The sequence below is a fragment of the Bombyx mori genome, chromosome 17 (assembly GCF_030269925.1).
Source record: "Bombyx mori chromosome 17, ASM3026992v2".
NCBI classification, from domain to species: domain Eukaryota; kingdom Metazoa; phylum Arthropoda; class Insecta; order Lepidoptera; family Bombycidae; genus Bombyx; species Bombyx mori.
Window position 1 is genome coordinate 4578719 of NC_085123.1, and position 20507 is coordinate 4599225.

The 20507-nt window shown below is 39.2% G+C and overlaps 2 protein-coding genes across 4 annotated transcripts in view; one reads left to right on the forward strand and one right to left on the reverse strand.

Moving 5' to 3' along the window:
* Positions 1 to 2868: 2868 nt before the first annotated feature.
* Positions 2869 to 6329, forward strand: LOC119629787 (uncharacterized). Its single transcript, XM_038016966.1, has 3 exons — positions 2869 to 2983; positions 4190 to 5726; positions 6224 to 6329. Exons 1-3 carry the CDS (start codon positions 2869 to 2871, stop codon positions 6327 to 6329), a joined length of 1758 nt encoding a protein of 585 aa, XP_037872894.1.
* A 9069-nt stretch (positions 6330 to 15398) lies between these two features.
* Positions 15399 to 20507, reverse strand: part of LOC101739666 (protein eva-1) — a 106899-nt gene continuing 101790 nt past the window's right edge. For all 3 annotated transcript variants that reach the window (XM_021347816.3, XM_012691013.4, XM_062673299.1), the window contains exons 8-9: positions 18496 to 18660; positions 15399 to 16866 (exon numbers count right to left, since the gene is read on the reverse strand). In XM_021347816.3, the coding sequence (XP_021203491.2) occupies positions 16346 to 16866; positions 18496 to 18660 (686 nt within the window). In that variant the 3' untranslated portion in view covers positions 15399 to 16345. The remainder of the gene's footprint in view (positions 16867 to 18495; positions 18661 to 20507) is intronic.

Sequence of the window (20507 nt, forward strand, 5' to 3'; positions counted from 1 at the left end):
TCCTGTAGAAGAAAGGAACTTAGTCGAAAGTTTTCTTTGCTCGATTTCTCTGTTTGTATCTCCACTTTTTAAAATTTCTTTTAGTATATGTTAGCTTTTAAGGTTGTAAAACTATTTTTTTTTATTGCGTATGCGAGTGAACTAGTCACCGCTCATCTGTTATTATGTGGTTACTTACCGACGAATTTAAAACAGCGAATGCCGCCACCGATTTGTAGACGTGGATACGAATTAAATAAGGGCAAAACGTATTATTTCGATTGCCCTTCGTCTAACCCATAGACACAGCCCACTGAGTTTCTCACCGGATCTTCTCAGTGGGTCGCATTTCCGATCCGGTGGTAGATTCTGTGAAGCACTGCTCTTGCTAGGGTCAGTGTTAGCAACTCCGGTTGAGCCCCGCGAGCTCACCTACAAACGTTAGGGTGAAGCTGAAATAGCCTCTCAAGGCTATCAGCATAGGAGGAAAAAAAAAAAAAAGATTCACCGTCAGATGGGCAAAATTATCATCTACATTTGAATAAAATGAAGCTTAAATTAAGTATATAGTCTTTATTTCGATTTTCGAGCCTTGCACATAATAAAAAAAAAAACTAGTTTTTTTGTAGAATACTTTACAGTTTTTGTGTTCGTTGACGACTAAAATGCTTGTCTACATTTAGTATATTGTATTGACTACCGTCCAATTTTTCAATAAAAATAAATCATCATACAAAAGTCACAACGATTGCATTAACAGTTTGATTTACAATTTATTTTAGTATTACATGTATGTATGCATGTACTTACAGTTTTATTGTTTATTAGAATACGTTGTAAACGGAAAATTAGGGTTTTATTCTATTCAGAAGTGTATTGTCATTAGCCGATCGCTTAGTAATTGGCCCAAAGCTTCAGAAATTACAGGACAACGCCACCAATGGCCATAACCGAATTAACCGCTACGTGACTACGTCTAGAACTAACGAGTTCGGTAAATTTAGAATAATATTTTGAATAAGGGTACTTTTTAAAATCGCCCTGATCAAAACGATAATCGTACATTAAAATCTTGCGAGCAGGCACGAAATTTTCAAATACATACCCAACACGTGCTTACGACTCATCTATATTTTCATCTATACGTGAAGCAAAAACTTTGTACCCACCCCTTTTTACGAAAATTGCGCAGACGGAGGAGTATTCAATTTTCCACACTTACAGAGAATATAGAGGAGTGCAGCATGCTAATATTTAAAAAAAATTATGCATTAATAATACATTAAATCAATAAAAAAACATTACGCATACAGCCATGTATTTGACACACACACAAATATAATATACTCTTAGTTTATTGTCAAACTTTTGTTATTGCTTAAAGTCTGTGGTCAAATTGAGAATAGGTTAATATTGTTTATCTTTAATATTGTTTGTCTATAATGTAGTCTTGGTGAAATCAGTTATATAGAAGCATAAATCGTCTTTGACAATAGAACCTTAAAAATGTTCAAACTTATAATTTCAATGAATTATATTGGAATTTCGACTACTGCGGGTCCACTAGTATCTATACAATGAAAGAATAACATTTTGTAACAATAATCAAATTTGCGATAACATAATTGTACTCGTAATTATAAAAAAATAATCACACTCGGTCATTCGGTTTAATATCTGTTTCTGTAGGTATATAAACGTACCGAAGTATATTCATCTGTCTCTAGTTCCCGTAGTATAGGAAATCTTAGTTGGGGCCAGATGACCGTGTATGATTTTTCCCTGAATGCTTATTTATTCATTTCTCTATGTTAAAGCATATTGGGAGTTCGCACAGGTAAATATCATCCTTTCTATTGCAGCAGTAGCAGTTGCAGGTTTTGCACTGATGAAACATCACTACATAGTAAAACAAAGTCGCTTTCTCTGTCCCTATATCTGTCTGTCCCTATGTATGCTTAAATCTTTAAAACTACGCAACGGATTTTGATGCGGTTTTTTTTAATAGATAGAGTGATTGAAGAGGAAGGTTTATATGTATAATAACATCCATTTAATAGAGGAGAAATCAATAATAAATTACAGTTTGTTGGGACTTCCTTTTCCTTATTCCTTTCTCAATCCCCTATCCACGCCATCTGTTGACACTACGAGAAAAACTACGCGCGTACGAAAATGGCGCGAAGTGTGTAAAAAAAAAACTAAAACATGGTGCCGGTGCAAAAACAATAAAATTGTGATTTGTTGATCAATCAGCACATATTACTCTCGCCAGTGAGAAAATTGAATAGTGCATCAACGAAATACAGAGTGAGTCCTAAATCTTATCCTTTTTCCCAGTCCCAAACATTTAAATTCAAAACATATATAGTGGTCCGTTTCGAGCGCGAATAACCTATGGTAACTAGGGGCATATTCGTTAGAAAACTCTAGTTATACATTTCATTTCGCTTTCATCTTATCCTAATAACAATATAACTATTATTTTATAATATTATTTTACTATTTAAAGCATAAAATAACAATATACTTTTTATAAATCTCAAGTGACGTAGGTAGTTCAAGAAATTTCTCGGTTGTAAAAATAGCATTCATTTGCTACATAATTTTTGTATTCAAATTCAAATTATATTTGTATTGTTACTATAATTTACGTATTCTATAATGTCAGAACTCAAATTAAAACTCCTAACAAGTCAGCGTGAATATGTTTTTAAGGACATACAAATACTTTATAACTTATCACAACAAATTGCATCAGATTCGTCAAAATTATCTCAATTCAATGTTCGATACAAACGTCTAGATGTTTTACGGCAAGAATATTTAGATCTAACTAATCAAATAAATGCGATAAAACTTGAAATTAATCCTAAAGACAAAATCGATATGCAAGTTGTTAAGGCATTTGACGACATGTACTACGCGATATCGGAAGCGTCTAACGCCGACCCCGGCGACGCCGGCGCACCCGCGTCGCATTACATCTCACCCAAGCCGTTTGGTCAGCAATTACGTTTACCAAAAATTAATTTAATCAAGTTTGATGGTAGAATTGAGCAATGGCGGACTTTTTATGATACATTTACGTCGCTTGTACACGAGAATGAGAATATTACAGCAATTGAGAAATTCCATTATTTAATATCGTGTCTATCGGGTGCTGCTTTATCGATTGCCAAAGGGGTACCTGTTACATCTGATAATTATCAAATAGTTTTCGACGCGCTAGTGGGTCGATTTGAAAATAAAAGATTATTAGCTACATCTTATTTAGACAAAATTATACAATTTCAGCAATTGAAAAGTTCTAACATTAATGATTTATTGATATTAAATAACTTATTATACGAAAGTGTCAATGCCCTCAAGGCAATAAACATTCCCAATCTTGGTGAATTTATATTATTCTATTTGGCGTCCCGTACTTTAGACAGTGACACTCGTAAAAGATTTGAATCACAGTTACAGGAAAATTCAAATAACCTACCTACTATAAACGACTTACTAACTTTTTTACAAAACTACGTTAAGATACTAGAGGTTAGTGAACCAAGCTCGTCATCTGTTGTACGTATACAACAAACTAATAAACAACTCACAAATTATAAGAGTGCACCTCGCAATAAATGTTTTTCTAAAAAACCTTATTTGAAATCAACATCATTGCCCGTTAATTCAAATATATCTTCAAGTGTCAACACCGGCGCACCGTGTAGCTGTTGTGAACAACAACATAATCTATATAAGTGTCCTAAATTTCAAGCTTTAGGCATACAAGACCGGCTTAATTTAGTGACATCAAAATCTTTATGTAAAAACTGTTTACGCCCAAATCATAACATTAACAAGTGTTATTCAAAATTAAATTGTTTTACTTGTGGACAACGACATCATACGCTTCTCCATGAGGTCAATACAGCTGTGAGTGGCATGGTCACAGTTGACGTACGCCCGGACGAGATCACACGTAATCCTACCTTCGAGTCTAGCACTGCAGCCTCCACTAATGCGTATGTGGGCTACAGTCGCTCGGTAGTTCTGTTGGGTACTTGTGTAGTTCGCGTTCGTCATCCTCGCAGTACTAATCAATCATTTCTTGTACGTGCGTTGATTGATAGTGGTGCTCAAGATTGTTTCATTACCAAGTCATGTTGTCAACGTTTGGGCTTACCATTACGTCGCTGTCCATTAACCGTAGTTGGTCTAGGTCAAAATGCTGTACATCACGTGACTGGAGTTACTTCTTGCACTGTACTTTCTCGTACTTTAGAAAATCCTCATTTCAACATTAATCCTATCGTAGTAAATACTATAACGAGTAAAATGCCTGCTACAAACTTACCTAGTAATCTTCGTGAATCTTTTAAACATCTGGTCCTCGCTGATGAGAATTTTGATAAACCATCAAATGTAGATTTACTACTTGGCGCAGAACTGTTCCATAGTATTTATGACGGTCAACGCATTCAGCCCAGTCATGATCTACCGGTAGCTTTACACAGCGTATTTGGTTGGGTCATCACCGGCAAACTTGATACAAACCATTTACCTCCGCCAACAATATCTTCTCTCTTAGCATCCACACGTTCTCTGGACGAGGGACTTAAGCGATTCTGGGAGATCGAAGAACCTCCAAATCAGGTTATCTTAAACCCTGAAGATATTAAATGTGAACAAATGTACTCAAATCTAACGTATCGTAATCCCGACGGCAGGTATGTTGTACCTATGCTTCTTAAAGAACCTATCAGTCAACTAGGCGATTCTTTCAACCAATCTTTCTCTCGGCTCGTTAACCTAGAACGACGCCTTGATCGAAACTTAGAGTTGAAAAAAGAGTACACCGCCTTTATGCGCGAATACAAGTTGTTAGGGCATATGGAGCCTAGCGCTGACTCGAATAAAATCGGGCAGTATATAATTCCTCATCATTGTGTCATTCGCCCGGAAAGTACAACGACTAAACTTAGGGTTGTATTCGATGCTAGCGCCAAAACTACCAATGGCAAATCTCTTAACGATCTTGTATATACTGGTCCAAAACTTCAAAACGATATAGGAGATATACTTACAAAATTTCGGTTGCATGCTGTTGTTTTTACTGCCGACATCAGTAAGATGTATCGAAACATCGAACTCAGGCCAGAGGACCGAAAATGGCAGCATATACTTTGGCGCGATTCTCCTTCTGATCCTGTAACTGAGTATGAGCTGAAAACGGTAACCTACGGGGTTACGAGTTCCCCTTATCTGGCAATACGTACTCTGCATCAATTAGCCTCTGACTACGAAAAAGAGTGGCCCTTAGCTGCTGCTAGTCTTCGTCATGATACTTTCATGGATGACATCACTGTTGGAGCTACATCTATTGAAACTGCACTGAAACATAAAGAAGAGTTAATACAAATGTTAGCGCGTGCTAAGTTCGAATTACGTAAATGGAGTAGCAACTCACCCGAATTCCTCACCCAGATACCAACTGAACATTGTCAAGTTCCAAAAACATTTTGTGATGAAAAACAAAAACAAAGTATCAAGATTCTTGGAGTCCAATGGGATCCAGCTGATGATAACTTCACTTATGCTTTATCAGAACTCACTCCAGGGAATACAAAACGTGCTATTCTATCAAACGTCGCCAGAATTTATGATCCACTCGGATGGTTAGCCCCAATGGTTCTAATAGCTAAACTTACCTTACAAGAACTATGGCGCCTTCAGCTTGACTGGGATGAAACTGTACCGTCAGATATGTTGTCTCAGTGGCATCTATTTACATCCGAGTTTCACTACCTGAAGGATATTAAAATTCCTCGACTAATTGTACCTCTTCATTCAAAATCATACGAACTTGTAGGTTTTTGTGATGGATCTACCAAGGCTTATGGTTGTTCTGTGTACTTACGTATCACTACCGACACTGAAATTACATCTCACTTGCTTATTGCAAAATCTAAAGTAGCTCCATTAAAAGTTCTTACTGTCAACCGATTGGAGCTATGTAGTGCTGTATTACTAGCAAAAATATTGAAGCATATTAGTAATTTACTAAATGCAACTCAAACCTCAAACATAACAATTTCAAAGATATGGGCATTCACTGATAGCTCAACTGTACTATCATGGCTGCAAACAGCACCTCATCGTCTTAAAACTTTCGTTGCACACCGTGTCGTGAAGCTGTTAGATAATTTGTCTGTCGAAAATTGGTATCACGTGTCAACGTATGATAATCCAGCAGATTACTGCAGTCGTGGTCTTACCTGCTCTCAGCTTGTGGCTTGTTCCACTTGGTGGACAGGACCCAAATGGATAGTCTCGAATTCTTCTACATGGCCGGTGTCTGAAAAATTACCTTATTTAAAGGAATTAGCCGAAGTAAAATCCAGCTTCTTGTGCCATGTTCTTTTGGAATCTTCTAACAATACTATTCTAACTCAGTTAATTGAGAAGTACTCTTCATTGTTGAGGCTACAACGCATCTTTGCCTGGTGTCGACGTTTTATTGCAAACGCAACTCGTCCACCAGAAAAACGTATCAAATCTTTTTTAACTTTTACAGAACTAGAAGACTCTCTCTTTACCATTGTAAAACATGTTCAATCTCTTACATTCGCTAGCGAAATTAGTGCAATTAAAAGTGGAAAATCTTGTTCTCGCACTATAATAAAGTTAGCGCCAATTCTCGATGGACGGGGTCTGTTACGAGTGGGGGGACGATTAAAAAATGCAAACTTGCCACAATCAGCTATAAATCCGTTATTGTTGCCAAAAACCTCCCATCTTTCTCTGATTATTATTGATTATTACCATCGTTTATTTCTACACTGTGGACCTCGTGCGTTACAATCTTTAATTCAAAGAAAATTTTGGATCCTAGGTATTCGTAATCTTATTAGATCGCGGCTTTCAAAATGCGTCAGTTGTTTTAAAGTAAATCCTGTACCTTTTCAACCTGTAATGGGTGATCTTCCCTCTATCCGAGTTCAAGCAGCTCGTTGCTTTCAAAATATAGGTGTCGACTTTGCAGGACCTTTTATCGTGAAAGAAAGTCGCAGACGAAATGCCAAAACATATAAAACTTATGCCTGTATATTTGTCTGTCTAGCGGTTAAGGCGATTCATATTGAATTGGTAACTGAGCTCTCCACCTCGGCCTTTATTGCTGCTCTAGATAGATTTGTGTCTCGTCGTGGTTTATGTAGTACTATTATTTCGGACTGTGGTTCGAATTTCGTGGGTGCTAAACGCTATCTTAGCGAGATGCATCAATTAATGCTAAGTAAGAATCTTGAAGTTGAGTCTATTTTGATAAACCGAGGAATCCAATGGAAACTAAACCCGCCAACCGGAAGTCATTTTGGAGGTATATTTGAAAGTGGGGTAAAATCGATGAAGTATCACCTGAAACGGGTAATCGGAAGTCAAATATTAACCTTTGAAGAGCTAACAACAATTCTTACCAAAATCGAAGCTATTCTCAATTCACGACCGTTAATTTCGGTATCTTCTGACCCCAACGAGGTAGACGTATTGACACCTGGGCATTTCTTGACAGGGAGCCCTCTAGTGAGCTTACCCGAGCCTCTCCTTGCTGATATACAAATGTCAGTTCGTTCTAGATGGCAGATGCTACAAAAGCTAACTCAAAGTTTTTGGCGTGTCTGGCATTTGGATTATCTTCATACATTACAGCAACGCGCTAAATGGTTTAAACAACACGGTAACGTGAAGCTGGGAGATATAGTTATGATCGTGGATCAAAACCTTCCACCGTTGGAATGGCGTATCGGCAGAATTAGCATAATTCATCCCGGGTCTGATGGCGTAGTACGGGTTGTCACTGTCCAAACAGCTCACGGTCTGCTGCGCCGACCAGTTACAAAGTTGTGTCCTTTGCCAATTCACGAAAACTTGTAACCTTTATAATTTACTTTATACTATTATCTAATTTAATATAATAGTTTATTTATTCACATAATTATTATTTTTATCTTAATTATTACTTTATTCTTAGCATATTATTATCTCTAATTCACTAGGTACCTTAGTTACCACAGCTTATTATCGTATTTAAAATCTTTTGAAATCCTCCAATGATTTCAAGTGGGGGGAAATGTTGGGACTTCCTTTTCCTTATTCCTTTCTCAATCCCCTATCCACGCCATCTGTTGACACTACGAGAAAAACTACGCGCGTACGAAAATGGCGCGAAGTGTGTAAAAAAAAAACTAAAACATGGTGCCGGTGCAAAAACAATAAAATTGTGATTTGTTGATCAATCAGCACATATTACTCTCGCCAGTGAGAAAATTGAATAGTGCATCAACGAAATACAGAGTGAGTCCTAAATCTTATCCTTTTTCCCAGTCCCAAACATTTAAATTCAAAACACAGTTTCCGAAGCGAAGCGAGGGCGGGTCGCTAGTCTTTAATATACATAAGATTTTAACGTCTCAAGTTGGGTTTCATTCACGTCGTGATATTCACTAGGCTCCTCAAAACATGTTATTTCTGAAGTCGTCTAATAAAAATACAAACGTAATTACAGCTAGACGCAGTTTGGATGGAATGTTTTTAAGCATTGCTTTTTACGTGATGAAATTTTGCTCCCACGTGTTTATCTGAGCGAGACGCTTCGTGACTCGCACTTTCAATTATTATTACGAGCTTTTAGTTGCCGGCTTAGCTTGTTGGATGTGGAGATCTATGAGTATTTGTTGTGTCGCTCAGTTTTCAATCTGGTTGTAAAGTAATGCATTGCTAATATTCTTCAGTACAGTACATTTTTTATGATATCCTTTTTATTAGGCAATAGCGGCAAGCTCCGGCTCCGCTCGGGTCATTAACAAAAGTTTCAAAGACATTGTTTTATTTAAAAAAATAAAAGAACCCTTATTGCGGCTTAACTATAATAGTTAAGACAGACAGATAGATGCTGTCGCGACACTTTTTGTAAATAATAATGTGTACATTATTTTATTTTATCATGAATAATTTTCGCAGGGCACACGATGTAAAGAATATTTTAGGTAATTTTTTTACACGGTTACATTATTGGATTTTTAGTAAGGATCCCTAATTTAAATATATATCCTATGTCACTCGGGAATAGTGTAGTTTCTAAATAGTGAAAGATTTTTTCAAATCGGTTCTGTAGTTTCGGAGCCTATTCAATACAAACAAACAAACAAATCTTTCCTCTTTATAATATTAGTATAGATGAGTAGAGTATTTCAATTCTCATATTATAAATATTAAACAGTCGGTATTTTTCGAACACCGTTAATGGTGTAATGTTCTTAGGCTGCAACAAGACAACCAGAAAAACCTTTAAATATTTTCAACCTTTACTTACTGGTGGTAGGACGTCTTGTAAGTCCGCATGGGCAAGTACCACCGCGCTGCCTATTTCTGCCGTGAAGCAGTAATGCATTTCGGTTTGAAGGGTGGAGCCGTGTCGTTGTACTGTAAAAACTGAGACCTTAGAACTTATACCTAAAGGTGGATGGCGACATTTACGTTGTAGATGTCTATGGGTTCCGGTAACCACTTTTTTTTTTTCCACAGGAGAAAATCGCCGGATCCCCACCCGCGCGGCAGGTGGGGTATGTGGGAGTTGAACCTCACTAAAAACTCCTGCCGCTCACAACCGGCGTCCCACCTCGGACCGGGCCGGAGCCCAGTCGGGGCTATTGAAACGGCGGGACAGGGTTGACGCAGAGCACATTACATCCATCCCACCGTCCCACGGACGCCGGACCGGTGGCTGCCAGCGACACGACCACCGGTTCCCACGTTCAGGGGGCCGAGAGCCCGCTTTGATGGCGCCGCGTTACACCTTCCCCCAGAGCGGTCGGGGGAACGCGGTCTACCATCACCCGGCTTCCTATTGCGGGTGAGCGTGCAAAGCACGCCACCCCACGTCTGGGTCTCTCCCCGCACAAAACGGGTGGGACCCCTAGCTCTTAGGGGGCCAGGTCACGGATACGACCCCGGTCCCGACCCCCTGCTCGGCGGCGGCGGGTTTCTGCGTAGTGAGGAGAGCTTTGCCTCACTCGCCCCGCCGCCTCCTTCTGCGAGATGGTGCACTCGCAGAAGTCGAGCATAGCCTTCCATGACTCATCGCCGCCAAGCATCGACGCCACGACGCCAGGCAGCGACAAGTTAGGTCCTATCTTTGCGACCAGGACACGGCGCTGCACCTCCCACGCGGGGCAGACAGCGAGCGTATGCTCCGCCGTGTCCAGGTTGTGTCCACAATGGTGACACCTCGTCGTCGGCTCAGCCCCTATCCGGCGCAGGTACTTCCCGAAGCATCCGTGCCCGGTCAGCACCTGCACCAGACGAAAGGTGAGACGTCCTTCGCCACGATTCACCCAGTCATCAAAGACCGGGTAAACCGCCTCGACGGTCCGTAGCCCCCACGTGGGGTTGGCCAATCGCCTCAACCACGACTCGAGCACGGACCACCGAGAATGGGCCTTCCGCGCCCGCAGTTCACTTTCGGGGAGGCGCGCCACGCCCCGAGCATGAAGCTCGCTGCGCCACCGATAGTCGGCAGCGAGCGACTCCACCTCCAGCTCCCATGGCGGCGTCCCCGCCAAAACACACGCTGCCTCGAAGGAGACGGTGCGATATCCGCGGTTGACCCTGATGGCAACGGTGCGCTGCGGCCGGCGCAGGAAGCGAGCCATAGTGGCCCGGTTGCGCGGCTCAGCCCACACAGGTGCACCGTACAGGGCCATCGATCGCACCACCCCCGCGTAGAGGCGGCGCACAACCTGATCCGGTCCCCCAATATTCGGGAGCAGCCGGCTCAAAGAACCGGCCGTCCTCATCAATCGGGGGACCAGCTCCGCAAAGTGAGCACGAAAAGCCCACCGGCTGTCCAACACGAGGCCGAGGTACTTCAACTGCACCCCGACCCCTATCCGGACACCTCCAACCACGATGTGGGTGTCAACGGGTGGCGCCCTCCGCGGCCCGTGAAACCACAGAGCCTCGGATTTATTGAGCGCCACGTCGAGACCCAGCCTCCTTATCCTTCCGACGACGAGGGCCACTCCCGCTGTGGCGAGACGGGCAGACTCCCTATAATCATCCCCCCGGGCCACGACCAACGTGTCGTCCGCGTAACAAATAACGCGGAGGCCCGGGAGGAGGGCGCCTCTCAGCACCCAGTCGTACCCGATATTCCACAAGAGGGGGCCGAGAACCGACCCCTGTGGAACACCACGCACGACCGGAAAACGATGAAGGGTCCCACCGTACTCGGTACATACGACCGACCTGGCCCCCAGATAGGACCCAACCAGCCGGCGGAGGTAGAGGGGCACTCCATGCCTCTCCAGTGCCCCCCCTATCACGGTCCAGGGCAGAGTGTTAAATGCGTTGGCGATGTCAAGAGACACCGCCAGCGCCACCCCACCCCGAGAAACGGCCTCGTCCGAGAGGGACCGCACGCGAAGAATTGTCCGGTAACCACTTAACATAAGGTTGGCCGCGAGTTCGTCCGATAGTGTGTTCGCTACTTCATGATTTTACGTACCAAATAATCTGTTAATCAACCTGCTCCTCCTCTTCCTTGGGTCGATTTCCTCATTACTGAGGGTCGTGGTCATGGCCTTGAAACAGTTTGTTTTTTATAATGCACCGCCATCTGTTCCTATCTGCAGCTGAGTGCAGAGCATCGTGCACTGTGGTATCAAGGGCTGCACGAATCTGGTCCGTCCAACGGGTCGGGTTCCTGCCTCTTGGTCGCTTGTCCTCGAATTTTCCAGTGACCACCAATTTCTCCAAGCTGTCACTGTATTTCCTTGCAATGTGGCCAAAGTATTCAAGAATCCCTCGCAGGCAAATCAACCGTTATTCTATAAACCACTCTTTATCACAGCAAAATGCAACGTTATTCATATTTTCTAAATTAAAAATTTTAAGTGGACGGAGACGCGATCCACGACTTGTATCAAAACAAACGTTTTCCCTGGAACTCGTCGAGTCGTTGAAATTTTAACATTTTTTATCATAAAATAAATTCACTTGATTTATGTCCTGTTATATTCTCGGTGGCTGGTGACGGCTTGTTAAACTAATTTATAACGAAATGGCTCTGGAACTTGAATAAAAGTAATGAGACAGTACGTATTTTATCGAAACGTTTTTCGTGAAGATTCATATTCGAAGAAATTTTAGCGTTCAGATAATTATGTATCCGTTTATGTTTGTCAACGGTTATGATAGTGTGATATCCGCAGAAAGTTTTTAAGCTATTGCATAGCTTTAATCGCGATCTTTGAGCGCGGCGACTGAATCAAGAAATTCCGTAACTAAAATAAAACCTAACACCCCCACTCCGCCTATCATGTAGCTCGCGTTCAACACATTCACACGTTGCGCTTGTGTAGTGTTTGTGGATAAGCGCGCGGCATGACGTCGCACTGCATGCGCATCATGAAAAGTCTGCCCATCTCTCTCTCGCGCGGTCTAACTTATGGGTGTGAAGGGGACAGTTAATGTTTTGCTTTTGTTAATGTTTATAAACATAGCGTGGTCTTATCTTATTATTGTTTTAATGTTAAATTATTATTGTCTAACTAGCTGACCCGGCAGACTTCGTAGTGCCTCAATCGATAAATAAGAGACTTTTGTATAAAATAAACTTAAAACAAAAGGAATCCGTCCGACGGGGGACATATCAAAGGAAAAACAAAATTGGTATTTTTATTTAATTCCGAGCATTTTCATATTTATCTAACTTTTTAAACCTTCTCTGGACTTCTATAAATAATTCAAGACCAAAATTAGCCAAATCGGTCCAGCCGTTCTCGAATTTTAGCGATACTACCGAACAGCAATCCATTTATATATATATAGATAGATTATAATTGCATAAGTTGATAAAAAATGCTATGCAATAGTTTTATCGCGGTAGTCCCCCGAGTACCACACGGGTTTTTTATATTTACGTTCATAATAATAGTGTAGTTTATATTCCACATTGTGACACTAGTATGCTCTGTGCACTTTTTCGAGATTTCAACATTATGACTTTTACAATGTAGTTGAAACCTTAACTTTACGGCCTCCTTGATAATATTATACTTACGTCACCTGAGTCCATATAAATTACAAATTCAACGGTACCAAACTTGAATAACAAGAAGCACTCACACGTTTAAGTTTGAAGCGTAGTTTCGAATAGTTAGGAAAACATACAAATATTACTCCCATCCCATCCAAAGATGGTCACCCATCCAAATTTAGAAAATATGTTTTATTTATTGCTTAGATGGGCGGACGAGCTAACAGCCCACCTAGTATTAAATGTTTACTGGAGCCCATAGACATCTACAACGTAAATGCGCCACCCACCTTGAGATATAAGTTCTAAGGTCTCAGTATTGTTACAACGGCTGCCCCACCCTTCAAGCCGAAACGCATAGTAATGCGTTCACAGTCAAGCAGTAGTTTCACGGCAGAAATAGGCGGGATGGTGGTACCTACCCGTGCGGACTCACAAGAGGTCCTAACACAAGTATAATACGAAATACCGGTACAATAGCGAAATACGGTCACCAATACGTATTAATAATGGTTTTTATTTACTCACTGTAAGTGGTACGCGCCACATTACCATTAGAAGCACGCTATAATCACATCAATCGAACTGAGTAGACCGGATCGCTTCGATTACAAGTATTAAGTATCGTCTACATCTCGACTTTATGTCATCCATGAATTACAAACAACCACTTGACACTAAATATACTTTCAAATCTCGTAATAAAAGAATTACAAAAGAATAAATCTCGTCTCAAAAGCCTTGTTGGTACCAGGGCCCTGAAACTGCGATACTTTAAGACATTATTTTTTTGTATGGAAACTATCGACATCTCGTAGCGAATGCCCATAAATTTATATGTTATTAATGTTAAGGCATTTAATTATTGTATAACTAAACGACGAAAATAAAAAAAAGTAATAAATCAAACATACTTTATTTGTTAGAGACAAATTGATTAAATTTTATCAATTAGTGGTTTCTGAAAATTTGCAAAATCCTTCATTAATAATAAAATATAGAATAGGTAATTTGTTACTGCCATTTACAGGAGCAATGAGAAACTAATCGAAGCGAGGCCATCTAGTGGCCGACGCCCGTAAACATTTTTGTGGAATGCTTGAGCTGCTTATCTATAACTAATTTATGTATATTATCTGTGGTTGGTTTCTATGTTGTTCTTACGCCAATTTTTCTCAACTAATTTTCAATTGTGTTTAGAGACTACGCCGTAATGGGGTTTACTTTACATTTCAGTCTTAAACTCATTTAGTATAGGTTATAGAAAAACAAAATTAAAGCCCAGAATAGACAATCTGCATTAAAGAAAGTATCTTGGTCCAACAAAAAAAATGCCAGTTCACGCAGATATGAAAAAAATCTCAACCGCATAAATTTGTAGGCTAACATTGAATTCCATTGGCTTGTATGCTTTAGGTATTTTTTGTTTTTTAAAAGGTTTTTATTCCATTACTTTCGCAACGAACCGTCTAGTTTTTTTTTCTTACTTTTCATCTTTCTTTGTAGTTAGTTCCTCTTAATTGTTTTACGTTTGTAGCGTTCGAGTTTTTCGTTTCTCTCGGCTGGCTTTTTAATGGTATCCTTTTCAGCTGTTATTTACACACCAGTATATTCAATTTAAAAGTAAATTCATTATGGGACTTCATTTCTAAAATAACCAGCGATGTGAATTTGTTTACAAAAAAATGGTACTGCCTCTTGAAAGCGATTTCAAATTTGAATATAGGAGGCTTTTTTATTATTAATACGACATACAAACTGATCCACGGAAACAGCTAATCTGCTACGTTCCGATAAGGACTATTTTCAAGCCTCATTTAAAGAATTTGAATAGTAAAAGTAACCAAATTAGAATTTGCGTAATTACTGGTGGTAGGACGTATCGTGAGTCCGCACGGGTAGGTATCACCACCCTGCTTATTTCTGTCGTGAAGCAGTAATGCGTTTCGGTTTGAAGGGCGGGGCAGCCGGTGTACTGTAAAAACCGAGACCTAAGAACTCATGTCTCGAGGTGGGTGGCGACACTTACATCGTAGAGGTCTGTGGGCTTCAGTAACCACTTAATACCAGGTGCTCCGTGAAGTCATTCACTCATCTAAGCAATAAAAAAAAGAAGGTACAGTGCGAGCTCATCTGCTCTAATCGGACAAGAAAAAATTAATCAAAACACTGACCAATAATAGTTACAATAAGGTGACTGTTTTTTGCAATGTAATTACGATTTCCTATAAAAGTCAGTTCAATATCTAATCAATCGCACCAACGAAGTGCATAGTATAAACAATATTAAAGAGATAGGGAAGTATATACTATAAATACGAAACAAAAAATATGTGCATGTAAGTACTTTATTAATAAATCGATGTACGACATAAAAAGTTTTCTGTACACTTGCAAGTCATTACATTTAATTAAATTATTTTTACACGACCTTCGATAGACTACGGTCAGCCCTAAATACCTTACAACATTAACGTTCTTATAAACTTATATAATGTAACAAAATTAAACTAGAATACGCATCAAATTAATTTATATTCGAATAATGCGAATTCCCAGACAAGTGTTAAAACTCTTTGAGTAAAGATTGACTATTCTGAAAATTCATTTTCAAAATTAACATTCCAAACGAAAGGTGAAGTTAAATTAGTAAAAACAAAGAGATACTCGCAACAAGAATGTCAAATAATAATTTTGATTAAACTAAGGTTAATTATTACAGCACAAATTGATAACCAATTATATAAAATTCACAACATTTCACCAATAAACTTTCAAGCGAATTGTAGACACAAAGTGTTTAGACAAGACAAAATTATTATGATGGATGTGAAAGATAGTTTTTTAAACCATGCCTTAAATAAAAAATTGTAATGATAGTCAATTGGGTAGTCAAATTACAAGGACAAGCAGAGATTAACCCAGTTGACTAAGAAAATACGTTACGTAATAAAACATTTAACACAACTGTAATAATGAACCATCGAGGTCTCAAAGCAACGTTTTTGAAAGTAACTTTGCGTGAAGTTCTCACAGGGCAACAAACTTGTTTCATTGTTAATTCAACTCAAACTCCACGTCTGAATACACCGTGTCTACAACTCGCTAAACCTTAGGTAATACAATAGGAAAGTTTTCAATTAATATCACAGTTTCCGTATTTTTAAAGTAGGACATTACAAACTTCTAACTAGTTCACTGATCTATTTACACTTCACTACACTTTAACTAGAAACAGTAAGTCCTAGATACGTCCGAACACTGCCCTTTCTCTTGCTGTCACCCGAAATAGTATTGTGCGTTCGAATATCGATACAAACTTCTCGTGTTAGGGTCTATTTCTGATTGCACTTGGACTCTCGGTAGTGTTTTGACCGCAACTCCTCGGCCTAAAGTACCGTGCATCGGTATAGTCCGCAGTGGCATTTCTATTGGGAATTCTGCAACCTGCCCATACATATTAGTACTGACGTGAGGATATGTGTTAGGAACTGGCCTACCGACGTACCTATTGATTTTGGGACTGACAGCCACATTCCCAAATTGCATATCTTGTTTCATTCCGGAATCAGCGGAATCGACCGGACCGGAAAGACTTGTTATGTTGATGTCGTTGTCTACCTCGGAGATGCTGTCGTTGAATCCGTTGGGGATTTCAGTTGTGGCAGACACGTCGGGCCCTTTGGGCTGGTCAGTGCTTTGTTTATGCATAACGCAGCGGATGATCCCAACGATGATGCAGAGTAGCAATGCCACAGCCACAGCCGCTATTATATAGACGTATATTACGTCGAAGCTATCTGTAAAATTCCATATTACATATAAATGAATATTTAATTTACTTTCGATTAGTTAGTAATTGTAATGAAACATAAATTATGAAACATTGTTTATAAATATATTTATGTGACAAAAATGAAATAGCCTAAAAGAAATGAGTCAAATCCTTTGGGGGAAAAATCATGACAAAATAAGATTTCAGAGAAACTAAATAGGTCTTTTGATGTAGAATAAAGATACATCATAATTACCAAACACAAATAGGTATATGAATGAACTGTTTTAGAACCTAATTACAATTATTATTTTAATCAAAACTGTATTACAAGTTATTATTCATCAAACAATTTCACGCTTGGGCTTACACAAACAATTCTTGTAAAGTCTAGCTTCCACTAATTATATTTACCTACCTATCCAAAGTTTCCCAAACTAAGGTATATTACCTTCGACCTAAATAAAGGTCCTTGTTATAACTTATTGTAACCACAACTGCTGTAAATTAGACTAATACTGGTTGGTACATACAATATGTGGGGATGCTCGTAGCTTAGTTTGAAGATCGATAGATATATTTTTTTCTTTTTCTTAGATCAATGTGATTTGTGGCATCCGTTTTCCGAATTCGGGTGAATTTTTTTGGTTGATCAAAAATCAATCCCTTGTCTACTTCAATTGAACGAATTATAGACTGGATTCATACTATTATGGAATAATATTCTTAAAACTCATATTATGTACCTTTTTTCGTAGAGGTTTCCGAGTTCTCAAAAACGACAGTTCATTATAAATATGGTGATATTTTGCTACTAATATTTTATATTTTTAGATCCTTTTTTACTGCCTTTGTAGGCAGGCCAGTGTACGGTTAGCCTGATTGTAAGTGGCTACCGTTGCTCACTGCCTAATATACCTAGGATAGCATGAAAAGGCTATCCAATGATTTAAGGTTTCGCGTATGATTGCTTTGCGGCATAAGTAAGCAAGAAAATACCAATAAAAATAAATTAGCGATCATAGAATGCTGATATAGAATGAGACGAAATGCTGCTACTTCACGGCAGAAATAGGCATGGTGGTGGTACCTGCCCGTGCGGACTCACCAGAGTTCTTACCACCCGTAATTACGCAAATTATAATTGTGCGGGTTTGATTTTTACACGATGTTATTCCTTCACCATGGAAGTCAATCGTGAAGAATTGTCAAACACGTATTTCATTAGAATAATTGGTACTCGTCTGCGGGATTCGAACACTGGTGCATCGTTCAACACGAGTGCCCTGGATTGCTAATCCTTTATGCCACGACGACATCTCTCAGGCGCCTTTAACTATATCTTTCAAAAGAGAGAAAAGGAGAGGGGCAGTGCAGTTTGGGACTTTCTTGTTAAGCAGTGTACACACAATCTATACCAATATATAAATCTACAGTGGTTTTTACGGATGTTCCGTTATAACCACTGAACCATGCATCCGATTGACTTGAAACTTGGTATCCATGTAAAAAATACATGTACTTAATGGATATGCTAATATTTATATGAGTGTTGGATTCCCTAATAATAATGACAATAAATAATAATGTTAATTTTAAACGCCCAGCGAAGCGGGCGAGTACGGCTAGTTAGTATCTTATATCAAAGTTTTACCATCTTTAGATAAGTGATGATTCGTTGGTACGGCTGGAGGTTCGATCCTATTTATGCTGGTTGCGTTTAAGACGGTCGTCGTAGAAGGGCGTTGAGGGGGTACAGCTGCTACTGCTGGAGCCGGAGGAACTGCTGATTCGCCCCACCATCGGTCGTTTGATTCGTCTGAAATAAACACTACTTTAAAAATGCTGTTCACATTGATTGAAGGCACAATATGCTGAATTGCTGAGTCTTAACTAATATTGAAAGTAAGATGAAGTAATGGATCATCATTATCACTACACAGCGGTAAGGCATTCCCGAGAATTTACGTAGTGACAGCGGCCTCTATCCAAAGTATGCGTGCCTTGTCAAGTCTTAAGTAAAATTTCTTCTTTGATGTCCCGTTCACACATTAAAGCAACTAAAACAGGCAAGTCTGCAGTGAAATTTTCAAAACAATTCTGAGAATTTGGACGACATTCAAGACCCACATGCATTGTGATTAATGTTTTATTCATTCAAAACAAAACAAAAAAAAAAAATTCAAACTATGTACCAATATGGGCTAGCGACCACCACGATTATATACACATAGATATGAGAATTAACGTTTCTGGTAAAAATACAAGTCCCAGATTCTGTGATTGAAGTGAAGCTTCTTTAAGCGCGTTGAGCGTAAAACTTAACTCGTGACAGATTCGATAAGAGCGAGAAACAGAGCGTCTCACGAACCACTCGACCTTGGAGAGAGCGAGAAAGCGAGCTAGGGCGTTTCTCTTATACACATTCTGTTTACGGGCGTCAGCCACTAGATGGCTTGTTATTCGTTTCTTATTGCTCCTGTTGATGGCGGTAACATATTAACTATCTTATATTTTATTTTTAAAGAAGGATTTTAAAAAAATATTTGTTTTCCTATTTATAATTTAAAATATATTATAATATATGTACATGGTAAAGAGGTAATTTCTTTTATACACAGCCTTCCCTTCCCTATTACAAGAGAAAATTGATAGAAAGAAGTTTAACTTCTTTCACGTGCACAAAGCTACACGCGCCCCATTTTTTATTTGCGTTTTTTGCGTTTATGAAATTATTGGTAAGAGAAGCTATTTTATTTTGTTTTATTTGTTTAATGCACAGGTAACTCTTAACCAATTATTCACACTAAGCAGTTGTTGCAGTGCATGTACATCATGACACGATTACCCACCTTTTTATATTAAGATTTTTTACTGGTGGTAGGACCTCTTGTGAGTCCGCGAGGGTAAGTACCACCACCCTGCCTATTTCTGCCGTGAAGCAGTAATGCGTTTCGGTTTGAAGGGTGGGGCAGCCCTTGTAACTATACTTGAGACTTTAGAACTTATATCTCAAGGTGGGTGGTGCATTTACGTTGTGGATGTCTATGGGCTTCAGTGACCACTTAACACCAGGTGGGTTGTGGGCTCGTCCATCCATCTAAGCAATAAATAGAAAAGTTCCAAGTCTCAATTACATTTGTAAAAAATATAAAACATAGTATGTACGTGTAAATTCAATTTATAAAAATCGTGTTAATTTCTTTATGTAGAAACCATATATCATAAGTAAATAGTTTGCTTATTTACTTACGGTATTTAGCCATAAACATTGCAAGCAGGAATGTGTGCGCAATGAAGCCACACAATGGAAACGTTCTAAAGGCCTCAGAGGGCTTATTTACCCTAGGGACGGTTTCAAGGTGGATTTTACAAATTGAAAGTTATGTGGAACATTACTCCTATAAGACCGGGGGATTGAAGAAAACAATAGTCTGCTGAAGCGAATCATTAAAATCAGCACGGATTTTATGTTTTTTTTTTTTTTTTTATAATAAAAATTTTGCGGCGTTAAATAGATTTAGATCGTCATCTAAATAGGAACTTAATCCCAATCCCTTAACCGTTTCATTAAAAAAACCAAGGTAGGTATCACAAGCTCACGAAAATAAATCCCATTTTGTTTTTTCTGGCAACGCTTAAATATATTTTTTTTGTTTTCTCGCT